Here is a 24,075-nt window from a genome sequence, read left to right on the forward strand (position 1 = left end):
ACTAGGGACGAGGCAAAAAATCAAGAAACTTCAGTTCCGGTTCCGCCGCCCGAGCGACGCGTCTATGCATACGGCAAAACAAGAATGCGGGTGAGTATGACAGCAAAAATACACCACGACGAGAATAAAAAAAGAAAAATAAAAGGCAAGACAGAAAGGAATGCAATTAATTACTTTCAGGTAGCGAGATCGATCGATGCTGCGCCGATCGCAACCGCAACACGCCAAAGCCGGACATGGGTCGGAAACCTGCAAACAGTCGGCGCCGGACACCGGAATCGATCGGACCCGCCTGGTACGCGGTGGGCTGTGACGGAACGCGAATATCTGGCCAATGTGAAGGGACAAGACAAGGTGACTTTTAATGCGGTCATTTGCGGCGCGGCAAGTGAGTTGAATTTATAGTTCCGGTTGGTAGTTCCGGCCCTTCCCTCCGAATGCGAGCATGAGTGTGCGGAAGTGTACAGGAAATGCAATTATGCGAGCGATGGCCGACGTATCGGAAGCTGGCGAGATCAATTATTTGATTAGCGCTGCCGATTATACGTCGGTACAAACGGCAAAAAACCGAAAATCGAACAAAAAAAAAACAAACGGAGTTATCGGAAACATTTATCTTCGGTGGTGCAAGTTCCGAGGCGAAAAATATGGTAATCTAAAATCCTCCCAACTCCCAGCTTCCCACGCTCGGCCGTCGTCGTCGTCGTCGTCGATGAAATAGAACGCGATTGGGCACATGAGATGCATCAGTAGCAAATCAATATCTTGATTCCGAGCAGGCGGATTTATACCCCCTTTTTCCTCCCCCCAAAATACCAAAAAACAAATCCACAAAATGACGGTGCCAAAGCATGTTTGTGTGTGGGTGTGAAATTTTGATTCGTTGCGTTTTTTTTGTTTCATTCCCAGGATGAATTTTGTAAACCGTGTCGACCGCATTCTGAGTTTTTTGTCAGCGCAGTTACACGGCACGTGGATGCTGGATGCTGGATCCGAATCCGAAGCGAATTCGAATCTCCGTTTTTGACGGGGGTATGCATAGAATGCGGAAGGTGCGCTAATGGAACGATAGTATGCTGGAATAAGAAAACGAAACAAACACGTGGGGGTTCTATCTACAAAGAAACTCCAGCTGTGCCTATCGTTCGTGGGTTAGAACGTGGGTCAAACACTAGCAAAAGTAACAATGCGTGGCTACTACTTGCTTGTAGATGCTATGTACAGAAACGCAAAACTCGCGTGCACTGGCGCTAGAAGAAGTAGAACGAGGAAACAGAAAGTGTTAAGCAGAGTAGTGTCTACGGACGGGTGAGATTCGGGCTGACCCGGTACAGGCGGCCAAGCGAACGGACTCGGGACGGACTACTTAGGCAGCAAGAAACAGGTAAAGGGCAGTACAGGGCGAGAAGGCAAAGGAAGAGAACAGAAACATTGACAGAGCGCTTACAGGAGAAGAGTACAAGACCAAAAAAAACCAAAATCATGAGCAGTATGAGCGGAAAGTAAAACTTCGGTAACAAACACCGACACCGTGCCGTGATGCTTGAAACGCAAAAACGGAAATGACAAACGGAATATGCGAGTAGAAGGCAGAATGTAGAAAGTAGAATGTAAAGAGGAGAGATATAGGCAAGAAAGTAACAGGAAAGAGAATAGAAACAAAAATAGAAAAAAAAGAAAAGAAAAACAAGATAACTGTACGCTCCACTCGGATCGGAGCTTCCCGGACCTGAGCTTGACATGTCCGTTGCAACGGGCGCAGTCAGTCCCTGTTTCTGGTGTGGATAATTTGGCCCCTGAGATTTGACTGGTCCCCGCCATGGCGCACGGTCCGGATACTCAGGCACTTTCACTACGGGAATGTCTAGCGGGGGGTTCGGGACAGTTTGGCCGTGTCCGGAAGCCGCCGTCCCGGTCGCTCCTGGGCCCTTCGACGGGTCGGCAACAATTTTGCCGCTGGAAATTTCCCCTGCTTGCTTAAGGACCTGATATATCTGATCGACATCGGTTGGTTCTGTTGAGGAGGGATCATGAGGGATCGATGTTAGTAGCTGCGTCAAAGATTTTATCGTGTGCGGACGCGAGAGAAGGAGAGTGAGAGAGATGGAGAAACAAAGAAAGAGAGAGAAAGAGAGAGAAAGAGAGAAAGAGGGAGAGAGAGAGAGAAAAAAAAAGAAAACGTGGAAGCTGGAACAAAAAACTGTCCCAAGGGAGTATAGTTGGCTAGCTGGGAGGCTGAGGATAAGTCGCTTCAAATGATAACTACGGCGTTACTGTGAACATAATTTTTTTTTTCTTCAGCGTAGCAATACTACTGTATGGAATGGTACGGTATGTGATTATGTGTCGTTCGTGTGCTTGCACACCAACTCGGAGTTTGGTCCAGGTTTGCATTCGATGTCTGGCTAGCGTAAGCTATGAATAAGAAAGAAAGAACACTGACAAATACTGACATTTTAAACACATCATTCGCACACGATGGCAACTACCAGGCAACAGCACACAGCATTTTTTGGCGACGGAACCCTACGAATGTCGCAGTTTCAGTGGGTCCGCCCCGGGGTAGGGCAATTTCCTGCGGCACGAAACTCTCGGAAGCGGCATTTGTCACCGATTAGTACGTTAGTGTTCGACAGCCATCGCGCTGACGGAACTAGTTACAGGTTAGCACGTATGTGAGTGTCGCTGTATGTGTGTGTGTATTTGTGGGGGTGTATGTGAGGATGGATAACAAAATGATTACAGCTCTGGATCGGGTTTACACACACGGTGCAACCGATCCGACGCTGAAACAGATGATGCCGCCCGGTGAACGCAGTCCGGGCGATGAAGGAGTTGGTGGCGTTTATATTTATATATAACAAAAAAAAAACGATAAACCAAAGAAATTGGCGGAAAAAGGTGGGTTTGTCGGCGTACTGGGCATGGGCTGGTGCGTACTCACTTTCTTCCTCGACCTCGACGGCCCGGTTCTCGATCTCGGAGGTGCTCTTCTGGCGGCGAAGCAGCTTCTGCTTCACCTGACACTTGGGCAGCTGCGATGCACAGTCGGCGTGCACGTTCACCTTGCATATTCTGCACCGCAGGCCCTGCCGGGTGTGTCCTAGCGTACCGCAAAAAGAGAAAGCGTGGCAGAAGGAAACGAAAAAAAGCGAACGGATAATTTCATTAATCATAATGCCCAGACCGTGTTGCGCGCGTGTTCCACGGGTGTGCCCGCGTCTCTGGGGGAGAGTGAACGTGAAATCAATTAAAAATGCTATCGTTAGTTGAATAATTACGTTAAAATGACACCTGTAGACAGTGTGCGATCGGCGTATTGTTTGAGCAGAAACGAGGGACGTTCGGCCATAAATGACAGCATTGTGCAGCAGGTGCATCGATGTTGCGCTTGCCAATAATGTCGGGCAAGCGAACGGGCAAGCAAAAAAAAACAGATCTCCCGGTAATGGAACACGCCGAGTTCATTTCGGTGTCACGGATGCTGGAGCTGGGTGTGCTTTATGTGCTCTAACCACACGAGAAAACTTGACATACTGCCAAGCACAGCGCTTACCAGCTCCCCGGACGGGTGTCCCAAGCGTTCCATAACCGTGCATAATTTATTCGCCTCAGGCCGACCACACCGAGCACTCGCCCATGACGGATCAATTCAACAGTGCTGTCCATAATTTGGAAATTAAATTATAATACTCGCTGCCAAGCGACGATTCGGTTCGGGTGTGTGTGTGTGTGTGTGTCCCGTCCATCCGGACGATATGGGCGAACGACGATGGCCTGTCAAGATGACACACACGAGTCCCCGAAATCTGGTGCAATGGGAAAGCCACTGTACGGGCAAACGACAACGGAACGCATTTAGCCAGCAAGAAAATAAGCCTCATACACATACACGATCCCACTCACGGGTGCAGATGGCATGTTTAAGAGCGCAACCGTGTTCCATGGTCGGCCAGATACGGGGTTTTTCGCGTTCCAAAATGTGTTTCGGTGTGGCTACTGGGAATTTTTCTCCGCAAACTCGGGCAAATTTAGTTTATTGATTTACGAAGCAGGAAGTTGTACCGCTAACAGGACCGACGTGTTGCGGGCAAAAATAGCCCACCCGATGGCCCTGGACAAGAGTGATAGGGAAAGAGAGAGAGAGAGAGAGAGAGAGAGAGAGAGAAAGCGAGAGACACGAGGTGAAAAGTTTCCGCAACCGTGCCGGATGATAGCGGAAGTGAATAATTTAACGGCGGGCCTGTACAGCGCAGAACATCTTCTGCAACTGCCATTCTTCATGAATGTAACACACGGTCTCGGTGCCTCGGGCACTCGGGCTGCCCAGTGCCCCGAGGATTGGGAAGATGATTGAGATCCGCATCTATAATTCAGCGCAAAACGGCACATTGCACATGGAAAACGACTTTCGGCCTAATAGGCCCCGTTAAATGGCCCCGTACTTCGTTATCGCACAGCGAGTTGAAAGTTGTTGCGGTCTATTCCGAGCCGGTGGCATAAAAATGAGGTCCCCAAATCAAGTGGACCTCCCCCACCCCATAATGTCCTTGTCCGTCAGGTCACCCATGTCGGACGGTGGAGAGTTATTGTTCGTTCGTGTTTTTGTTGTCTTCTCCTTTCTGTGTTGCTCACTGGACCGATTCCGCTGCCAGGAATCGCATTCGAATCGATCGCATTCAGACTGTGAACACTTACCTCGTAGAACTTGCGAGCAAACGTCGCATGGTGTGATCTTCTTGTAGGTGTACTCCTGCAAATTGTGGTTGTCGGTGCCATCGAAGCGGATTTGTGCTCCATTACCGCTCTTCCTGCAAGAATGTAGTTAGGTACGATATTAGAGCGCTGGCGTGTACGATGTGTTCGCTAACCATACGGCATACGTGCATGTAGACACTCATTCGAAATAATGGGAACATGGATCAATGGCGCACGAACCGGCACGAGGAATCTATGGCGCGGTTCGGTGACGCGATCCTTTTTGGTGCTAATTAGAGTACTGGTGTACTTTCTCGCATCAATCGTGCGCACGACGGATGGAGTTATGCGAAGGGACACGTTTACATTACGCTTAGCTTACCGATGCATATTCAATACTGTACAGCTGGCAGCAAATAGCAATAGCTCCAGAGCAAAAAAAGGGAAAAATGGGACTTTTTTTCGCACGCAGTGCGCCATAACATCATATCTAGATGAAAAGAGCTGGTTTTGTTGATGCGTGGGCATTGTATTCTTCTCCTTCATGGGATATGATTTCAAAGGGTATCAAACGAAAGTACAAAATAAAAAGCAATAATAAGCAAAGTATAGTGGGTTAAAGAACCAAAGTCAAAAAGCATTTTGTTCAGCAAACGTAAAATAGATTCCCAAAATGCGTAACTCAACAGATTCAAAGTACATTTCGATGCCTTGTTCTGTAGTAAGCAAACTATAACAAAACCAAATACAAGCGATGCTAACATATTGATATCATAATAAGCCAAATATTGCAGAAAACTCTATTGAATTTTGACTCTATGGAACGTTTTTAAACTCAGACAGGAGCTAGTTTAGCTAAGATTTATTTTTTTTTATGTTAGTAGAGCGATGTTATGGGGTTAAGGCAAATAACCATCCAAAACTCGTGGCGTTGGAAACAACTCGCTAAGTAGAGACGATGTACGCTAGCAAAGGATATCTATCAAATAGTACTAGTTTAACGCTCACGAAGAACGGGAAGTCGTGGTCGTTACGGTGCAACTACAAGTCAAATGTTTATTTAGAAGGATTATACGTATACCGATTTGGCAAAAAATAAAGATTATATATATATTTATCAGAGGGTTACATATTGAGCACACACTACGACAGCAATATATATGTTTATACAGTAGGATATTTCATAGTATTTGCATGATAACCGTATAAATGTTGTTACCTCATAGTCAACACCGTTGACACAGCATGGTACATTTGATTGGATTTGGTACTAATTGGGTTTACCGAATTGCAAAAGTAAAAGGAAGGCAATAAAGAAATCAAATGAAAGAGTTTGTTAACGATGATAGTTATCACGATCAAAGGTGACAGTTATAGTTATTCGGTACATTGGGTCGTTTCGCCACACTGGAAAAAGGGGTTTGCTTAGCTAGAACGGTTTTATGGGCGCATATCTTCGTGGGGAGAATGGCGAAGGACAGCATGCTAACGTGTGTACCTAACGATTGCGACTGTCACGGTGAGTTTTTCATAAGTGTTACCGTCAAATTGGCAAAACAATACGAAAATATCATATCTCACGTAAGGCTGATATTTATATCAACAATTATCCGATACTATCTTCGATCGATGTTTACAACTCTCGAGGTGAGCATTTTAATGATGGCAATTTATTTACGCAAGAACAGTTCAATTCGCAACAAAAAAAAGACTTCGTATCCATGTAAAAATAGTAGTTATGGTTAATTTCGTTAAGAAGCTTACGATTGATCGGCTCATAATTCTAACAAGCGCTCGCGAACCCGTAAGCTTTCACCATACAATGGAACACCGCTAGCCTCGTTACAATGTTTCCTCTCATAAAGTTTGGCGTTCATCCATGACAATAGGAACTAAAAGTCATCGGAGCAAATGCTTTCGCACCCGTCCAAAGGCTGCGAGAACCATGCAGACAGCAACCGTAGCAACGTGCCCGGGTGCGATCAAAAGCGTGCGAGAGAAAACAGTTAATTCACGGGTAGCTGGAGCTACTGAAGAAGATGAAAATGATGCCCCCACGTTGACACAGATCCTCAAGGATCGCACCCGGCCCGCGGGTTTTTACCGGCGTTCCCGCCAACACCCATGGTAAGCGGGCAGTGTTAGCATAGAAAAGCAAGGTTATACGCCGCCTTTATGTGTTATCCTCCGCGATGAAAGCGAATGATGATGCCCTGCAGACAGTCGCATTCTTGAAAGACCGTGGCACTACAACCATTTGCGCGCACGCCTGAAATGGGCCTATCCGCCCTAATGGATGGTTCCCAGTAATGAACATGGACCGTGCCATCGCCTAGGTGGTGTGATCCGAGGAGAGTTGTGATGGGGCTGGATGGTGGGTTAGAGTTGTGCTCGAGTGTGAGCAATGGATGCACGGGGGGTTTAAAAAGCGTGACGCCCGAGGGACAGGGAACGGAGCGGAGTTTTAAAGGATTGTGGCCTGGCGAGGGCGTGAGTAATTCGCGCAGCAGAAAATGGAAAAGTCATCAGCGAACGCGAAAGGTGAGGTAAGATAAAGGCCAGGATCGGAATGGAACGTTCAGCGAACATAAAGCGAGCGATAAATGCGAAGAAAGAAACTTGAAACTTAAGATATTTGGTATGACGGTACGAAGTCAACGTCGCGCGCGGGTATGTAAGACGGTAAAGGACGCGTCGGGAGCCAGGAGCGACTGCCGCGGTATCGATGGGAGTAAGGATGGAGCGGAAAATTCGCGCAACAAAACGAAACCAAACGAAACACTGGGCAGGACAGGACATTCAAACGCTACGACAGCCAGAAAACACCATTCCACTTACCTATCGTTCGCCGAACCTGCCGGTTTCAGGCTACGAAACGCTTTTAGCCACTTAGTCTTCATTGAGGAAGAACTAGAAGAAGACATTTTACGTTCACCGCGAGGTGAACCAGGATCTATTCTACCCAAAAATAACTCTTTCTGTAACGAGAATGCGCAAAAGTAGAAAAGGAAAGGAAGATAAAAGAGAAACAGTGAAATACGACGAGCTATTCTAGTTTTTGGGGTTGCGGCATTGTGTTGCTGTGTTGGCTTCCCGATCGCCGCTGATGGCAGCAGATCTGGAGCGTCGTGAAGGTGTTTCGTGTCTGTGTGCGTGTTTGGTAGATTCGGTAGATAACGCTATGGTTCGAACGTTCTATGGCGCTATGGAAACTCGTTTCAAAGGTGATTAAAAATGCATCCGCTATCTAATAGTAAAAGGCTAGTGTCTAGAGCGGCAAAGTGTTAGAGGAAGTAGTAGTAGCAACAGCGGTAGCACTAGTAGCAGCATTAGAAGAAGTAGCAAGTAGAAAACAGAAGTAAACAACGCTAAAGTAAATAGAGCACGGCATTGCGAACGCGAAACGAGCCAGCTACGGCCGTACTATCGATTGGCTAGAGGAGCGAGCTGCTAATATGCATTCCATCCCGTGCATCCAACGTTGCAGAGATTGCTGCATGCCGAGTGGCGTTGAAGAAGTCGTATGTTATTGCCAAGAACTGGATTGCATCCAATCATGTGATGAAGAGGACACTCCGGCCTACTCCGACCATGGATGTAGTATCTCGTGTTTGCTCTCTCTCTCTCTCTCTCTCTCTCTCTCTCTCTCTCTCTCTCTCTTTCTATCTCTCTCTCTCTCTCTCTCTCACACACACACACTCTTTCCCTCTTGTTCACCTTTGCCGTTTCACTTTCTTTTCCTTCTTTTGCCCCAGAACGGGTGCAGTGGGCAACTATTATGGTTCTGGTTTATTCAGGTCAAGAGCTCTGGATGATCTGCGAGCTGTTGCAGCTGGCGGTGGCGTTTTCATCCTACCCAGCGCTGGGTGATCGTAAGCTTGCTGTCCGTTTTTTCATGTCACGGGTTGATCCTTGTGGCTCTATGTGTGTGTGTGTGCTTTTTTTGCGCCTTGTGGCAAGCTTTCATGCGTGATGTTCTTCCACATGAATGCACTAATAAATCATGCCAACCGTCGCAAGCCCAAGAGAGTGATGTCGAGTGCTTTCGGGTCCATCTTCTCCGGGGTCAACGTTTATAAACAAGCACTCGTATGGCACGGACACAGGGAGCAACGCAAACAAATTTCCGCATCCCCTAAGCGATGCTCAAAGACTTTTCCCAGCACCCGTGCTGCAAAAATACCCCAAAAGCCATCAAGAAAGAATCCGCTGAGCCTCGGCCACGGGAGGCCATGAGATGGCGACGTAATGTACCCGGGTGGTTCTATCTATTCAAAATGTGGACGACCCTTTGAATGCAGATCGACCTTGCTGCTGTGGTTGACCGCAAGGGAGCTTTTTTTCTCTCCCTCACTCTCTCTATCTTTCGTCCTGTCTCCGTCGGCATCCGGCCCGGCACTCTTTGTGTCGCTAACGAACCGAGCCACTTATGAGCCCCTAATGCCTGTCAGCTGGTGCTGAATTGGATGGGCTTCGGTTTCCTCCCACGCAGTTCGAGGGCAGATGCACGCACGCACACGTTTCGTGGGAACGCCGGGCATGTTTTCGTTGGGCAGGTGTTAGAACACACAAAAGCCCTTGAAATCGGGGGTGCCTATGACGGGGTCGCCTGTTGCTGATGGGGATGTGTGGTGTGCGAATTAAAGAAAGCTTCCACCCCGCAAGCAAGTGACACTTGGCTTGAGCACGAAAGCGCCCGCTCGAGCACGGTGCTCGGAAACTCGAAAGTCATTGTCGGTCAATGGTTTTCCCGAAGGGGGTGGTTAATTATATTGATCCCTCTTTTGAAAGGTAAAGATTGCGATGCTTTACAGCCTTTCCGCCTGACGCTTAGCCCAGGCCTCGGTGAAAGATCATGAGGTGCCTAAATAAGAGAGAGAGAGAGAGAGAGAGAAAGAGAGGAAAAAGGAAGCGGCCATCGTGTGACACCCCGGGGCAGATAGTTCATGATTATGCTGACTGGCGAAATTGTTCTGAAAACTGTGTAATCGATCCTTATCGTCAGCAAGCCTGGGACGCTGTGGGGGTTTTGTTTCGTGGTATTTTCTGAGAACCGGGTGTCTCGTCAGGTTTTGTGGATGTTAAAGTGAATTCACATGGCGGCTGTATCAATCAAACCGTTGCCTTTCAGCACCATGGCAATGATTGGGTCCTGAAGCTCTATCAACTAGGAATAGTTCATCTAGGAATGCTCGATAAATTGCATCCGGACAGGTATTTGAACAATGGTGAACCAGTCCGTTACGTTAAAATAACAAAAATTATCCCAACCACTTTGTGTCTCAATTGTCGTATTACAAGTTGTATGTTCCTGTGAGGTGTATTGATAGCTCTATATTATAAATCTGCTATTCATATGTAGCCCGAGTATTACAGTACAAATGCAGCTTGTACAAGGTGATGTTTTAATTTTGATCTTTACAAGGAGATAATGTAATCTAAAGAAATATTGTTCAACTTTTGAAGCTACCATTACTCAGCATTACCATCGCTATTGGTTGGTTTTTCATTGGGAGCATAAAACAGGCGCATATTTAGTTTATTGTCGATAAGGTGAGCAACACAAATCCAGCTTACTTCAACGTCGTGGTTGTGTAATCCACCACGTGCTTACTTACAGCGGCGTATGTTAAACTTGGACGTAAAATTTAATGTCTCTGTCACCTTTGCACGTTCTCGAGCAATTTAACAGCCGATAAAAACGTGCTAGTTAAATATCAATCCATAACCAGAAGCTTAGCGAGTAGCGCACCAGCAGGAAGCTGCTCGAGGCGTTTAAAAACAAATCTTTTTGATGTATGGCTGCGAACGGTGTCCTTTATCCACAACGCCCGAGTCACACGATAAGATTGTCGAGCTAACGATAAGAAAAACCAATAAAGTATAACTCGAACGGTAAAGACCAAAGACAAATCGCGTAACAATTGCTTTCCTCGAGCCCGTTCGAGACACACGTTTGGGAATACGTGGGCGAAAAGTGCTCGCTGGCAAAAGAAAACCAAAACCAGGGCTGCGCGTTGCGCATACTTTCGCATGTAATAAATGATTAGTCAACAGATGGAGCAGAAACAATTCACAAAGCGAATGGCGCGTAAGCTTTCACGGCCGTCGCTGGATTAACGTCCTTTCGATTTTGCTTGAATGTGGTTCGTGCAATGCCATTTACGTTGTAACTTGGGGGGAACTGGATTTAAGGCGTTTGAATTCAGATTAACTTGGAATTGCTGTCATTTGCCAGGGATAACCGGAGTGGAGTTGTATGGTTGTTGAAACAAACTGTGCAGCAGCGGTGGCTGCTTTGCACCATCATTAGTGCGCCGTTAAAAGTATCTCCCAAGAGGAAGTTGTCAGTGGTTTTACGAGTGCTACCGAAGTCGTTATTAGGCTCTTTGTAAGGAAATACCACCGAGTAAATGAAGCATCAACTCATCCGCTAACAGCATATTGTGGCTGGCAGGCAAGGCATCGCTCGGAGGCGACAAAAAGCTAGCAAAATTAAAAAGCAACAATTATCCGCCTCAGTTTCCGTCACACCCGCTTGAGTTCGTGCCAGATACGATCGTAATCATATTTTCTACCATCCATTAAGTGGGGCTCAGTTGCGATGCCTGAAAGTTACTCCGCTTACGCTGGCTGCCATTTCTCCGAAGCCGACTGGCTTCTAATTAGGCGTTCATTCGATGGGCGATGATGGTATTTGTTTCAAGCGCGCTGCATAACCCAATTACAGTGCAGTTACAGTGGTGGGCGAGCGACCGCGAGAGCGAGTGGGAACACCGTAAATTGTATTTTAAAATGGTGCTCGAATTGAATTTGACCCAAATGGCGCGTGTTCCGGCAAACGTTCGTCCTTTCGTCCCACACAACTTTCAGAGAAGAATCTGTTCTTTTATTGTGAAGTGGAGAGAAGAGCGAAACTTTTAGCGGCTGCCAAATGACGGTGTTATGAAAACGTTGAGGTACTTCTTGTTTCTTATGCTTTGTGACGTTTTCAACGCTTATTATCAGAAGAAGAACAACACTCGCATGATACGGTTGCTAGTCTTACTATGCACGGTTTGATAATAAAGCGAGTGAAGTGGATTACTCGCTGCACGGGGCGAATGTTGATGGAGTGTATGGAGGACAGATGAGAGAAGCTTGGTAACGCTTCAAAAAGACATACGGCTTCTTTGTAAAACTTGACGTTAAGCGTGGCAAAATAAATCCACCCGCGAAGACGAGACAATCGAAAATTTAAGAAACTACCGAATAGGTCCAATTATTGCTGGATAGGGAAGCCTTTGCAGCTAAACGTTGCTGAAGCTGCAACAGTAAGATCTTTTCGACTCACGATAGCGACTAACTGGCAAGAGTAAGTAAGAAAACTGGATATGTCAAAACACTAGAAACAAATCTACTGCTAAGTGTCTGTGTAAGTTCCATGCACAACGCACCGAATGCAGCAATCCAATAAACAGAGCAGGTTTGGGATTTGACTGAGGCACGCGTTTTTCTTTCGTGTAGCCAATGGTCGGTCAGGATTTTGTTCGATCGGCTTTCCCGCGGCATACCAATCGGGCTTGAGCGCCGGTATCGTTCAACGTTTTGCTGACGGTCCTCGGGCAAATACCGGAAGCTGCCCTTACTCTAGCGAATCAGTTGCATTAGCGTCGCATAACCAACCGAAAACAAAGTAGAACTGAAGCAAAACGAGATGAAACAGGGTGCGAGCAAGCAACCACAGCTCGGACACTGTGAGATCGGTCGCGAGATTGGAGAGAGAAATGAAAAAAAAATAAAAACAAAATACGATAAATCAAACACAAGCAATCCGAGCAAGACCCTGGGGGGCGAAAACGAGAACGAGAACGCGCAAAAGGAAAGCGTCCCAAAGCAACCGAGCTTTTGTAATCGAAGGAAGCGATTGAACGCAGAAAGAACGAAAGCAAGGTGGAGTAGATGCGAGAGCGAAACTAATGAAAACTAATTTACCAATCCGCAAGTGCTGAAGTGCATCTCGCAATCGTGAGAAGCTGGCAGCGTGAAACAATCGCATAGTGCGCGAAGAGGGCCGCGAAGGACAATGGCGATGATGTGGGGTTCGTTACGCGCTCTCGGACTTGACAGCGTCCTGTGGCTAGTGCTGGCGTACAAGGAGTACAACCGTTCACGATAGCCAGCTGCTGGAAGGGCACATCACAAGCTGGCGAAAGGGTCGCAGCTCGTTTCGGGTGGATATGGTGCGCTGTGGGTGTGTATGTGTGGTTGTGTATGTATGTAGGTTTTGGTCATCGATTTTCACACCATCCCCAGAGCCCATCACGGGTGCATCGCACACAAGGCCGAGCATGGTAGAGAAATAGAATAGATAAAGAGCGATTTAGTACAGAAGCCCGCAGCCGGGGCTGTGAGATAAACGCAGACTTTGCAGAGGCCTTAACAAGGGACGCACGGCGACAGAAGAGCTGCGAGTGAAGAGTGAGAGAACAAAACCAGGCATAGACACAGAGTCAGCGAAGGAAGGCGGTAAGGCGTGATGCAGAAGTAGAGCTAGCAGAAGGTAAGAAAAACAATGCCAACAGAGCGAAAGAGGGTCGCTAGGGCACCAGCGATAGGGCAGGCGGATGTTGACGAAAAAAAAAACGAGTGATCGATTGATCGGAAACGGTGGCAACTTACGACACGATAACGGATCGCTATCAAGCCCATTTGTGGGTGTTAGTGCTGACTCAAGGGCAAAGAGGATCTTTCAGCGCAGCCTTCCGGTTTGTGTTCGGTGCGAAGCCTAGTGTTGTGCCCTACCGTGCGTGCAACTATCGATCGAGCGGCTGGTTTGTGGCTTTTCCGACCGTGCCCAGCTCGCACTGGTGCATGGGTGATAAAAATACCAAGAAATAAACCTTCGGTCGTTCCTCATGTTTGTCCTTCCACCTGGGATATGGGGATACGGGGATCACGAAGGGCCTACGATGAGCACACGAGAGAACAAAGCGAGACAACAATCAGGCAACAATGTTTCGCGCTCTTCTGTCACTGTCGTTCCGTTGGCGCGAGTATCCGGGTTCTTACTGTTTGTGCTTCACTTAAAAGTCGCTTCCTCCTGCATGCAAGAGGTCAGTCGCAGGATACGTCCGGAGCGAGGACACGACGGTCAGTAGGGAGAGATATAAATAATCGAAAAAAAACCGTAGACACAGGATCTATCGAGCTTCGGTGGGACAAAGCGCGCGTTACGGCATGAAAAGGCTGGGGGGGATAATTGATGACATTTCATTACACTCACGCACTTCGCTTATTTCTTTACGCTGCCTGCCGGACGCCTAATGGATCGTACTTGGTTCGTACTGCGCCTTTTGTTCGCCGTACCATCCGACGGCTGAGAGCCAGGTCAGTTTGTCAGACTCCGCGGTTGGATGTCGTTGGCTCGACCGTTGGTCGGCGTTGACAGCATCAGCATGCAGCCTGCTGACAGACGGGAAAACTCACAAGGCTATCGATCACAGACAGCCGATGAATCACTCATGCGATCGCGGAAACCGCCGGTTCAAAAGTGCAACGATTCGGAGTGCGAAAATGCTTTGTGCCTCTGCGGAGCGACCGTTACACTACGATAACGATGACGGTTTGTGCGTGTGTCTTTGACGTTTTTGGGTATCACAATGTTTTGTTTACTTTATCATGTATCGCTTGCTCTTGTGCGGGGGGAGAACTTGCGAATTGGCAACCGGTGATCGTGTAACAATCGGAAGTACTTGCAATATAAGACTATCAAATCGTAATATCGTAACTATAAGTAACAGGCACGTGCACACGTGCTCTCGCAGTCAGGGACCCCCGCTTGCAGGGCCCCGTCTGAACAATTGATTTAGCGCTAAATATTTCGTTCCCCGAATACGTATCTATGTTTGCGTTGCCGTATTGTATAATAGTCGTTTTATGCTCGCCAAACAACCCGCGACCAAGCGGAATATGTTTGTGTTTGTTTATCCGCCGCCATACGGTCGCAGCAAACTCCTTCAATAAAATAAGCCCCCACCACGATGCCGATGGGCCAAACTGGTCTTTGGATGCAGTAAAATTGTTATTTTTCGCCCCCACACGCTTCCACATGCACACAGAAACACACACACCCTCACACAAGTACACTTTCGCCCGCTGGTTTCGCTGGCAGATGCACTTTGGCACCCAACGCGACACGCGCGCACGTTTACTCAATATCACAATAATACTATGTACTCGATGTTCAGCCGGCGCGGCGTGGCTGGGCCTGTTTGCAAGCTGCGAGCCTGTGCGGTGGGTTCGACCTGATTTCAGCAGTCACCATGCGGCTCGATTTCCACTCGTGCGAGAGCTAAGTGCCGCTGCCAATCAGAAAGCTTCCGGCAATGGTTCGCCTCACATCAGCGCCAACTATCAACTGACAGCTCGGAACGCACCCGAGCTGCCATATGCGTCCTCGAAGACCGGGGATGCCAAGCGGAACAAGGCAAGGCTACCGTCGTCCTGATATAACCGATCTCAGCCTCACACTACCTACTGGCGTGTTGCTCACGTCGACTAGTTCGTTTTGTTTGTTATCAGGCGTGAAAAATCATCCCCGAACCGAACTGCGGAGGGAAAAATTCGCTCTCTCCGCAACGGGCGTCTTTGTTAGGCAAGGACCCGAGCGTGCCACCCACGCACGTTCCGTTCGTCTGCTCGCTGGAGCCCCCACGGGCCCTAGCAACACCTTGACGCGATTTCGGTGCACTATCGTATAGTGGAACTTCAGGCTGGCGAAGGCAATTTTGCGTCGGTCAAAACCGCCGTAACAACGAACAACTTGCGGTCTGCACTGGCACTGGGTACTGGGCACTGGGGGCTGTTCACTCGCCGCTCGGTCCGCTGTTCGCCAGGGGCGATATTATGTTGGCGTAACACACAGCGGGAGTCACTGGCGTGGCTGAAAAACCACCACCGTCGGCACCTTCGAGTTGGCAGGGCTCGCTTGGCGGCAGGTGTTCCTTGTGCCCTACGCTCGGGCCCGGTTGAACGTGGCTGGCTGAAGATTGGCCTGGTGTCTGGTTCGCGACCTGGTTGCAAATGCGGACCAGAAAACCCTCGAAACAGGTGATAGGCACCAGCCAGCAGCGGCGGCAGCAGTAGTACCAACGCCAGCTACAGGAGCTTTCTCTCGGCTGGTCGCTCGAAACTGCCCACCGACGGTGGTTTCGGTCGCTCGAAGGCTCTATTATGCTCGCTCGCTTGGTAGTGTTGGTGTAGCGCCCCCAAACGGACACGACAGCTGCCGGCACATGCGCAGAATGGGCGCTTTTAGCGGTGTTTCGTGTCGTGAGAATCGCACTGATGAATAACATTCCAGCGCGCTGAGCCGTGCCGTGCCATGCGGGACTGCACCTTCGCTTGTGTGAGTGTGTTTATTTGCGAGTTCGGTTACGGGCACGTTTTCTGAATGAAACAGCTCCGTCCCTGGTTGTGCAATATTGATAAGTAAGTAACGGAAAAGACACGAAAGCTTACCCATCCAATCAGCCAGGGAAACCGCAGTGGTAGCACCAGGAGCAATGGCAGCATCAACTAGGGCCACAGCTCTTGGGTCTCCGTTCGGGGTAAAGCACAGAAAGGTGAAATATTTTCCCATGCTCAAAATGCGGAGGAAGAAATCAATTTTGGGCAATTTACTAATAGCGATAGGAAAAATCGGCGCAGCATCGCGTGCTTCTGTGCTAGTTGGCTATTTGGCAGGGAGCGGTTCGACGTGTCGACGAGGGGACCCCATAGAAAGCGTCCAGAAAATGTGCTCTGGTCAATTGAAGAAGATAGTCTTGGGTGAGATTTATTTATTTGAAACACGAGCTACCACTGTCTTAAATGGCAATCAATAGCAGACCGCTATCGCCTGAAGCACGCTGTAAAGTAAGAATTGTTTCATTCTTATACAAGCAGTTTATGGTGATGGAGACACCTGGTGATGGGGACGCCCGGTGGTTTACTAGGTAAATAACGAAGGAGGCGCCTGGTGCTTTATAACGTAATGTTGCTTTAGGCGACTTGTATAAAGTAACATGCTTAAATGCGTATCGTGAGTAAAATATGAACACAATATGAATTATTTATTGCTTTTTCGAATAAGAAGTTATGAAAGTTGTTAAAAGTATGAAGCAATGGACAATATAAAGTATCCAAGTGTGGAAAATATTATTCGTTTGCTTGGTAATACTGCTGTAACTACTACATAATTATTCCAACGTCTTTCCTAATGGTTAAGTACACTAGCCCAAACTGTAAAGTAAATGCTTTTTTACCGTTAGTTGCATAGCAGAACTGCAGGTAGTTTGAAAAACTGTCAACAGTGTGTTACCAAAGCTCCCGCGTCCGTGAAACATTTCGTTGCGAAATATTTCCTAGCGCGCCAAAGTCGCCGAAGCTTTTTCCTTTTCGAACACGCAAGGACGCATTGTAAGCTTTCGCACATGAAAGCTTTAGGTTTGCGTTGAAAGTGTAGTAAAAGAGAATAAAGCATGTTGGAACGTTTATGTTGATGTGTATGTGTTGGTTGATTCCAGTCCCGATGCACAAGTTCAGCAGTAACATACCTACGGTACTACGCGTTAAAGCAAAGCTATGAAATTTGCAAGCTATGTACAAAAAAACTGAATCGACAGCAAAACACGGAAATAATAAATCCTCACCTGGGCGCGGACTGCAGCGAGATGGATTTGCTTGGCCCGGACGTCGAATTTTTTCATCGAGATATCCTCCTGGATCTCGTTGGCCTTATTGTACAGCTGGCTGTCGATACCTCTGATCTGTGTACGAACTAAAGCGTCTAAAGTATCCTACAGAAACGGATGCAACAATCGATAACAGAGGAGAAAAAGGAAAACAATCATAAATTTAATTGACGCAAACGCTACAGCAAATGCTACGCAAACGGCTCATACGCAAGTGCCCGCTCTTGAAACAATTGGCAAACAACACTTGAGCAGAGCAGGATAAAAGTTTAAATTACACGCATGGCACCGAGGCGCCCGTGAAGCGGAGCCACGGCCCAACGAAAGAGAAAATATCAAAACAAATCAGGCGACACAAGAGATAGAATTAATTAAGCGAAGGAAGAAAAAATAAACTCGAACAATGACAATTATGAAAGCACTTCACAGACACAAACAATAGCACGAATGTGTTCACGGTAGACTCCCAGACACACTTTCGCCAGCTGCCCTCTACACGACACAATGCAAACACAACTCAACGCAATTTAACACGGTGGAATTTAAAACTTGCGGCACATCTGGCCTCGCCGGTCATGCAGCGAGACGGCAGGGAATTGGGTGAGATCTCGTCTACCAACCTGCAGTTGTTTGATTTGAATTTCTAATTCCTGCGATTCTCGTCTCAGCGCTTCCAGTGAGGGTCGCACTTGGATGGATGCACCTCTATCCACGACCAGCTCATCTTTGAACACCGGCAGCATGGGATCCTGCAAACGCGAAATGGAGGGCACAGTGGCCGGTCAGTTATAATTGTGGGAATTCGGTTTCAGTTCCAATTAAGTACGGTTGCACCGGGGAGTCTTCGGCTGCTATGCCCACCATACTTACTCCGCCATAATCCGGCATGTCCTCGGCGCCGGTTTCGTTCGCATTGGCAGGTAGTGGTGGCGCGAACGCTTTTCTCGGAATCCGCTGCACGCTTTGTGGCACCGGAAGGGTACGGACGAAATATCCAAGATCGAGTGCCGGAGAGACGTTCTTGCACTGCACGACGAGCCCATCGTAGCGTTTCGCCTGTTCAACTGCCTGGAAAATTGCAAGTGCGAATAGAGGAAAGAGACGTTTGGTTCACTCAAGGCCGACAATCGTTAGTCGTTGTGGCTAGCAAGCACCTTGGGCGAAGGTGTCAATGACAACGAAATTCTTCACTTTTGTTTTCGCATTTAATAAGTAGCGTTTCGTTACGACCAGCGCAGAAGTAGGAGAAGATAGAATTTCTGCAGCCTCTCGAGATACAGAAATGTAGTTTTATGTCGAGAACGTCATTGAAGCCAGGCCATTGAAATAGAAGTCCACCTGACGCAAACCGAACCCATCGTTATCCTAGCAAACGAGTCATTATTTTTGTCAATTTGTTAGTACTTAGGGTTTTCATTCTGATGCTATATTGAGAATTTTGTTTGTCTCAACAGGTTATATAGTTCACTTATGCATCGCATTTTGAACACATCTTCGTAGAACATCTTCTTAGGGTTAGAGAATTGAAACATTATCATAATTTGATGTAATACAAATAGCTTTAGAAGTGGTTTGTGATTCGCTAAAATCAACTAAAAGAGGCGAGAAATAACACTCCTTAGAATGATAGTGTGTTGATGATTCTGCTTGCCGTGTCTCTTGATAACGGCTCTTTGTATGAAAAATGCTGTCATCATTACGTTCGAAATTCCAAAGATAAAGACACTCTAAAACGCGAGCGCCATCTGGAGCTACACTTCTCCAGACAAAGGTAATTGGCTGAAGTTTTATCAAGGAATTTAACGACTTCCGCGCACTTTATCGGCCGGTTGATCGGCAAACGCTTTTGACACTATGAGATGTTAGCAAAATGACAAAAAGCCTGCTCTCACGTTTCTCCTTCCATACCATAACGGTTGAATGTATGGGGAAAGCATCATGTAAGCCACCGGACTCTGCCAGCCACAAGCCAACCCATCAATCGCGGTACACAAAAAAGGGGGTACTATGTGGCATCTGCCTTGCTTAAAGCACGGCAACTTTATTCGGCAGCGAATATTGATACCACAAATAAATTGGAATTTTCACTTGCATTTTGCCTCGCAGCGGTTCGCGTGATGCTCGCTTTAACAATGTTGGTAGAGTGGTGAAATTGATGAAGTCATTTTACCGTGGCGTCGTGGCCCATAATAAACTGTTGGAAATCTGTTTTCTTGATACCAGTTTTCGCAGCACCTCTCTGGCGTGGGGCGTTCATTAAAGGCGGAAATTGCCCGGTTTGCACCAGAATTCGTTGGGTTGTATTTAAATTTCCATCCCGCTGCGTGAACCAGCACGGTGGCAGGTGAGCCGTACAAATGGAATCCTCATTAGTGATTCGATGTTGTTATTCCGGCGGTGCTCATTAATTACCCAACGCGCTTTTAACGATCGTTACGATCGCCGTCAAAAAGCAGCCGATTTTGCGGAGATTGTGAAATGAGTATGGCCATCGTGTGATATCCGTAGCACCGGCTTTCTCGAAAATGTGCGAAACGAAAACACAACCGCCAGATTTGTAACGTATCATTTTACAGCGTTCGGCCGGCTCAAGCGCATCCGCAAGCGGCAAGGAACGAGTGAAAATTAATATTTTATTATTGCGTTACACGTCCGGTGGTAGCTGAGGAGCCAGTTTATACAGCTACATTTGTTGTTTTGTTTCGGAACCGAGTTGCGGTTTGCTGCGATTGAGCTCGTGGTTGAAACCATGTGCACAACCGGATGTTGGCGGTACTTCGTGACCTCGAATGGTTTTCTTTTTTGTGGGCAGCTTTTGCGCTGCGCTTCACAGCGTTTTGCGTTTCGCTGTTTTCCATGCAATTTGTCAGCATTAAAGTAAGAGCGTTGTGGATTTCGACGGATCATGGTTTATAAGTGTCTTGCCATGCCGAAGGTATGGACGTTGAGAACGAACCCGGGTGACCGAAGCAGCGTTGACATCAACTACTCGTAATGAAGTCGATGAGCATAGTATTTGGAGGATAGCTTACTACAAGGATTCTACTAGGATAGCTTACTAGGAGGATAGCTTACTACAAGGTTCAGAGGGAAGACCAACCAAACCTTCCACTAACATCGTGAGCTAAAGCAGATTCTTGCATTTTTGATTAATCCAGCGCTTGTCCCGCGAATGCTCCACTTGGCTTCCAAGCATCCTGCTGCCTCGAACGATGAGCCAGCGGCCTGTGAACGTTACAAACGGCTATGCAAAACAGCTCACTTTTTCTACGCTCGGGATGAATTGTAGGATCGTGTCTCAAAGCGCTTCAGAGCTCAAATTTTGAAGGTTCGCGCTTTCCGCTGGAATTCGTTGTGCTTTATTAATGAGGTTTCATTGAGTAAATTGGCCTCGGTACGGTTAATCTGCATTCAAGATTTACGGCTCGAAATCACACCGTGGCTTATAATTTTGACCGTTTAAGTGCTAGTACCGAACGTAAATGGAAACCATGTTTGAAACGTTTTTATTGAAATGTGGCGTACGGGCAGTAGAAAATTCAGTGGAAAACCACAATTGGTTAACATTTCATTGGTTGTAAATTCATATCCGTTAGCAAGCGTACCCGTTTGTGCTGCTGCGGGAAACACTACGCGTGTGGGTTGGCAACGAAATTTTGATAAAATTGCTTCTTAATTGAGCTGGAAAGTCAGAATGGGCTACAAGTATGCTCTATGAATATGTTTTGATCTAAAAAAGCCGTATATGAATATACAAATTTCGTTTTTGAGAAAAAACTCATAACATAGGAATATGCTTATCCATCTCAAAACTATGTGAGAAGAAAAGATCGGCTATTTGCTTTCTTAAATTGATGTATATTTTAATCTTGTTTGCTGTTTATTTGTCTACGAGTGTGGTAAACTAGTGTGACTGCCCATTCATTATACGCATAGAAAAGTCATGTTGTGTAGTTATTCAGCACATTTTTGAAAAGCAACGCTTGAATCTTTAGATGGTGATTTTAACTTCATATCATAAAATAAAACGAGAATTAATGAAGCCTAACAAATGTGTTTGATTTGCCTGTGGTATAAAACTGTTGATTAGCTCATGTAAATCCATTTTATCTGGGTCTTTTGGCAACCTTGCGAGCTGCTCATTAGCAGATTGAACTCCAAAGGAACGAAAGACTGTTAAATTTTGTCATCCAGATCCACAGTATATAATTACAAAGCACTTCCTGATAGATTTATTTTATCACGCTTGACAACGATTTTAAAAACACCTTTTAGAGATAATCATTTACGGATTAGTTTTTTTTTCATTTTAAATTACACTGCTTTGTCTCAATGTTTTTTGGTTTCTGAATGGTTTCTTAGAAAAAAGAACATGGAAAAAGAACATGCCATGCAAAACATGGCATGCCAAATGATAAAGCATCATCGAAAAATAATGAAAAACAATAAATATTAAGCTTAGATATTTATATCACCAGCAAAAACAATTACCGATCTAAAAAACGTTTACTAAACCTACATATTCTTCGTGATAGTAGAAGCCAAATCGGTCGGAATCATGTCGGAATCTCTGATATTATTTAAAATTTACTGCGATTTCATGAATTATGCCCAAAGCAAAGGCACCATCTTGCATGAGATATTTTCAGGCACGACATTAAGCAAAGGTGGCTTGTATGTTTTATTAATGAGCCACGGCACAATGCCTGTCAACAGCGTAATCTGGCGCCGAGAGTAATGTTCCCGTGCGCTATTGACACCGCGCGCCGTAACAATGGGTGATAAAATATTCACAATCACACATCCCATTTAGCGACTGAGCAGCTGGGCTAGAATTTCAGGGTACATCCATGCCTGCGAAACACCTGCACTTGTTTGTATCCGTTGATGGTAACGGCTGGTACGCATCCTGTACGTCGATAGCGATCGATTAACATCAAACCAAAATAAACTTCAGCTCGTAAAAAAAGCCGGGCAGCAGGAAGAGATGTTTCTTGGACGGCTTGGGTATTATAGAGCATTATCGACGCCGCTCAGGCGGCAGTCGATTCCTGTGCAGTCCTGCGGCCTTTGTAGTACGCCTCCGCATGGATGCTTGCGACCACGTGTTGCTCGCAGCTATGCTCGTATGAGAAAAGCAAGCTTTCCTATGGTTACGTGTCACGGAAGAGGCAAAGCCAACGGGTGAACGGTTCGTTCGGGGACAACGACATACGTCGGTGAACCTATTCTTCATTATGCGTATGCAAAGCAGCTTGATGATTTGAAAGAAAAAAAAAAGATCGACAAGATGGTAGAAAAGGGCAGCAAGAATGTGATGTGATTCTTTCACGCTTACTTTGTGTCTTGCATCCGCTTCCTCTTTCGCTCATTCTCTTTCATTCTCGCACGCTCTGAATTGATCAATTCAGAATTGAAGCGGCGAGAAAGCAGGTACGACCTGATGCCGTAGGAAAAGGGCAATATAGATTTTGTGATAGCAATTCTATTTCGGTGCTACCGGAAGGCAAGGGACAAACTTGACCTAAGCCGGGCTCGACGAGAGGATCATTCAATTTAAAAGGGACGACTCGTTACAAGAGGTTGCCCCTTAATTGATGTAGTTGCCGGGGCTACCTAGAGTGAACTGGCGGGAACTGTGGTGCGTGACACAATCACCGGATCTCTGACGTGCTGCTGTACGCCGGAAGCTCAACAATTTAGAAATACTAATCTCCTGCCCACAGGACACCCTGTAGCCCCGTAGGTGGGAAGAAATCCCCTGTTGCTTTGACGCTGAGGACGAGGGTGGGGGATATGGTCACCGGAGCCGGAAGCTGGGCTGATTATTTCTACCCACTGTCACGTTCGTCGCCAAGCCGACCCAGGACATGGGACGAATGAAGACTGACATTGATGATAGGCCCAATGGAGGCTTCCTCCATTGAAAAGGCCCACGGTCTGTTCGTCGTCCTATCAAAGGACGACAACGCTTCTCCGGCGATGCAGACACCGTGCTATCACCAGCCAATGACGTGGGTGGTCCGAGTGCAGCAGGCAACCTGCAAATTACGCCGTCCTCCGGCTGGGACAATTTGTCTGTGGTCCACAGGCGACCCGGTCATTATCGGCGCACCGGTAGTTGTGCTTAAAGATAATTTCCCTCCATCAGGGCAGTTCCGTTCGCTGTCCCAAGGGCAGAGAAGGCATCCGGCGCGACTCACCTTGGCGGCGATGGCTTCGGCACCCTGTAGGACGGCTTCCGACACGATGCTGCACAGATCGTTGTAGATCTCCTCGAGCTCCTGCATCAGCTGCGGCAGCGTCTCGCAGTGGTACGCCTCGAGCATGGCGTTGGTCGCGTGCAGCTGCTGCACGTACGCATTGTGCGAATCGATGTACTGCGCTAGCGTATGCTGGGTCGGGCTCTGGCGATGGGCGATGTAGCATTGTTTGTATTCGATTCGGCACTTGGATAGTTTCTCTTCAGTCTTGGAAATGATTGTATCGAACGACTCGCGGTGTGTAAATACTTTCCTGCTCTGGACCTTCCGGTAGAACGAGCGCTCCAGCAGCGGTCGGGCGACCTACAGAAAAAAAGAATAACGACGAAAAAACGATAAGTCACGCCAGGCACTCTTTCACCTACGTGTCTCTCTTTCACTCTGTTGCGCGAATCAAC

General features: G+C 47.1%; 1 protein-coding gene across 1 annotated transcript in view; it reads right to left on the reverse strand.

Annotated features, from left to right (window-relative positions):
* LOC128724213 (uncharacterized) overlaps window positions 1-24,075 on the reverse strand; it is a 33,635-nt gene that overhangs the window by 2,541 nt on the left and 7,019 nt on the right. Inside the window, exons 5-12 of the mRNA XM_053817978.1 lie at window positions 23,618-23,980; window positions 18,312-18,482; window positions 18,035-18,163; window positions 17,373-17,519; window positions 7,537-7,676; window positions 4,699-4,811; window positions 2,945-3,103; window positions 1,730-2,014 (exon numbers count right to left, since the gene is read on the reverse strand). Coding sequence (XP_053673953.1) covers window positions 1,730-2,014; window positions 2,945-3,103; window positions 4,699-4,811; window positions 7,537-7,676; window positions 17,373-17,519; window positions 18,035-18,163; window positions 18,312-18,482; window positions 23,618-23,980 — 1,507 coding nt within the window. The remainder of the gene's footprint in view (window positions 1-1,729; window positions 2,015-2,944; window positions 3,104-4,698; window positions 4,812-7,536; window positions 7,677-17,372; window positions 17,520-18,034; window positions 18,164-18,311; window positions 18,483-23,617; window positions 23,981-24,075) is intronic.

The sequence above is a fragment of the Anopheles nili genome, chromosome 3 (genome assembly GCF_943737925.1).
Source record: "Anopheles nili chromosome 3, idAnoNiliSN_F5_01, whole genome shotgun sequence".
In the NCBI taxonomy this organism is placed as follows: Eukaryota; Metazoa; Arthropoda; class Insecta; order Diptera; family Culicidae; genus Anopheles; species Anopheles nili.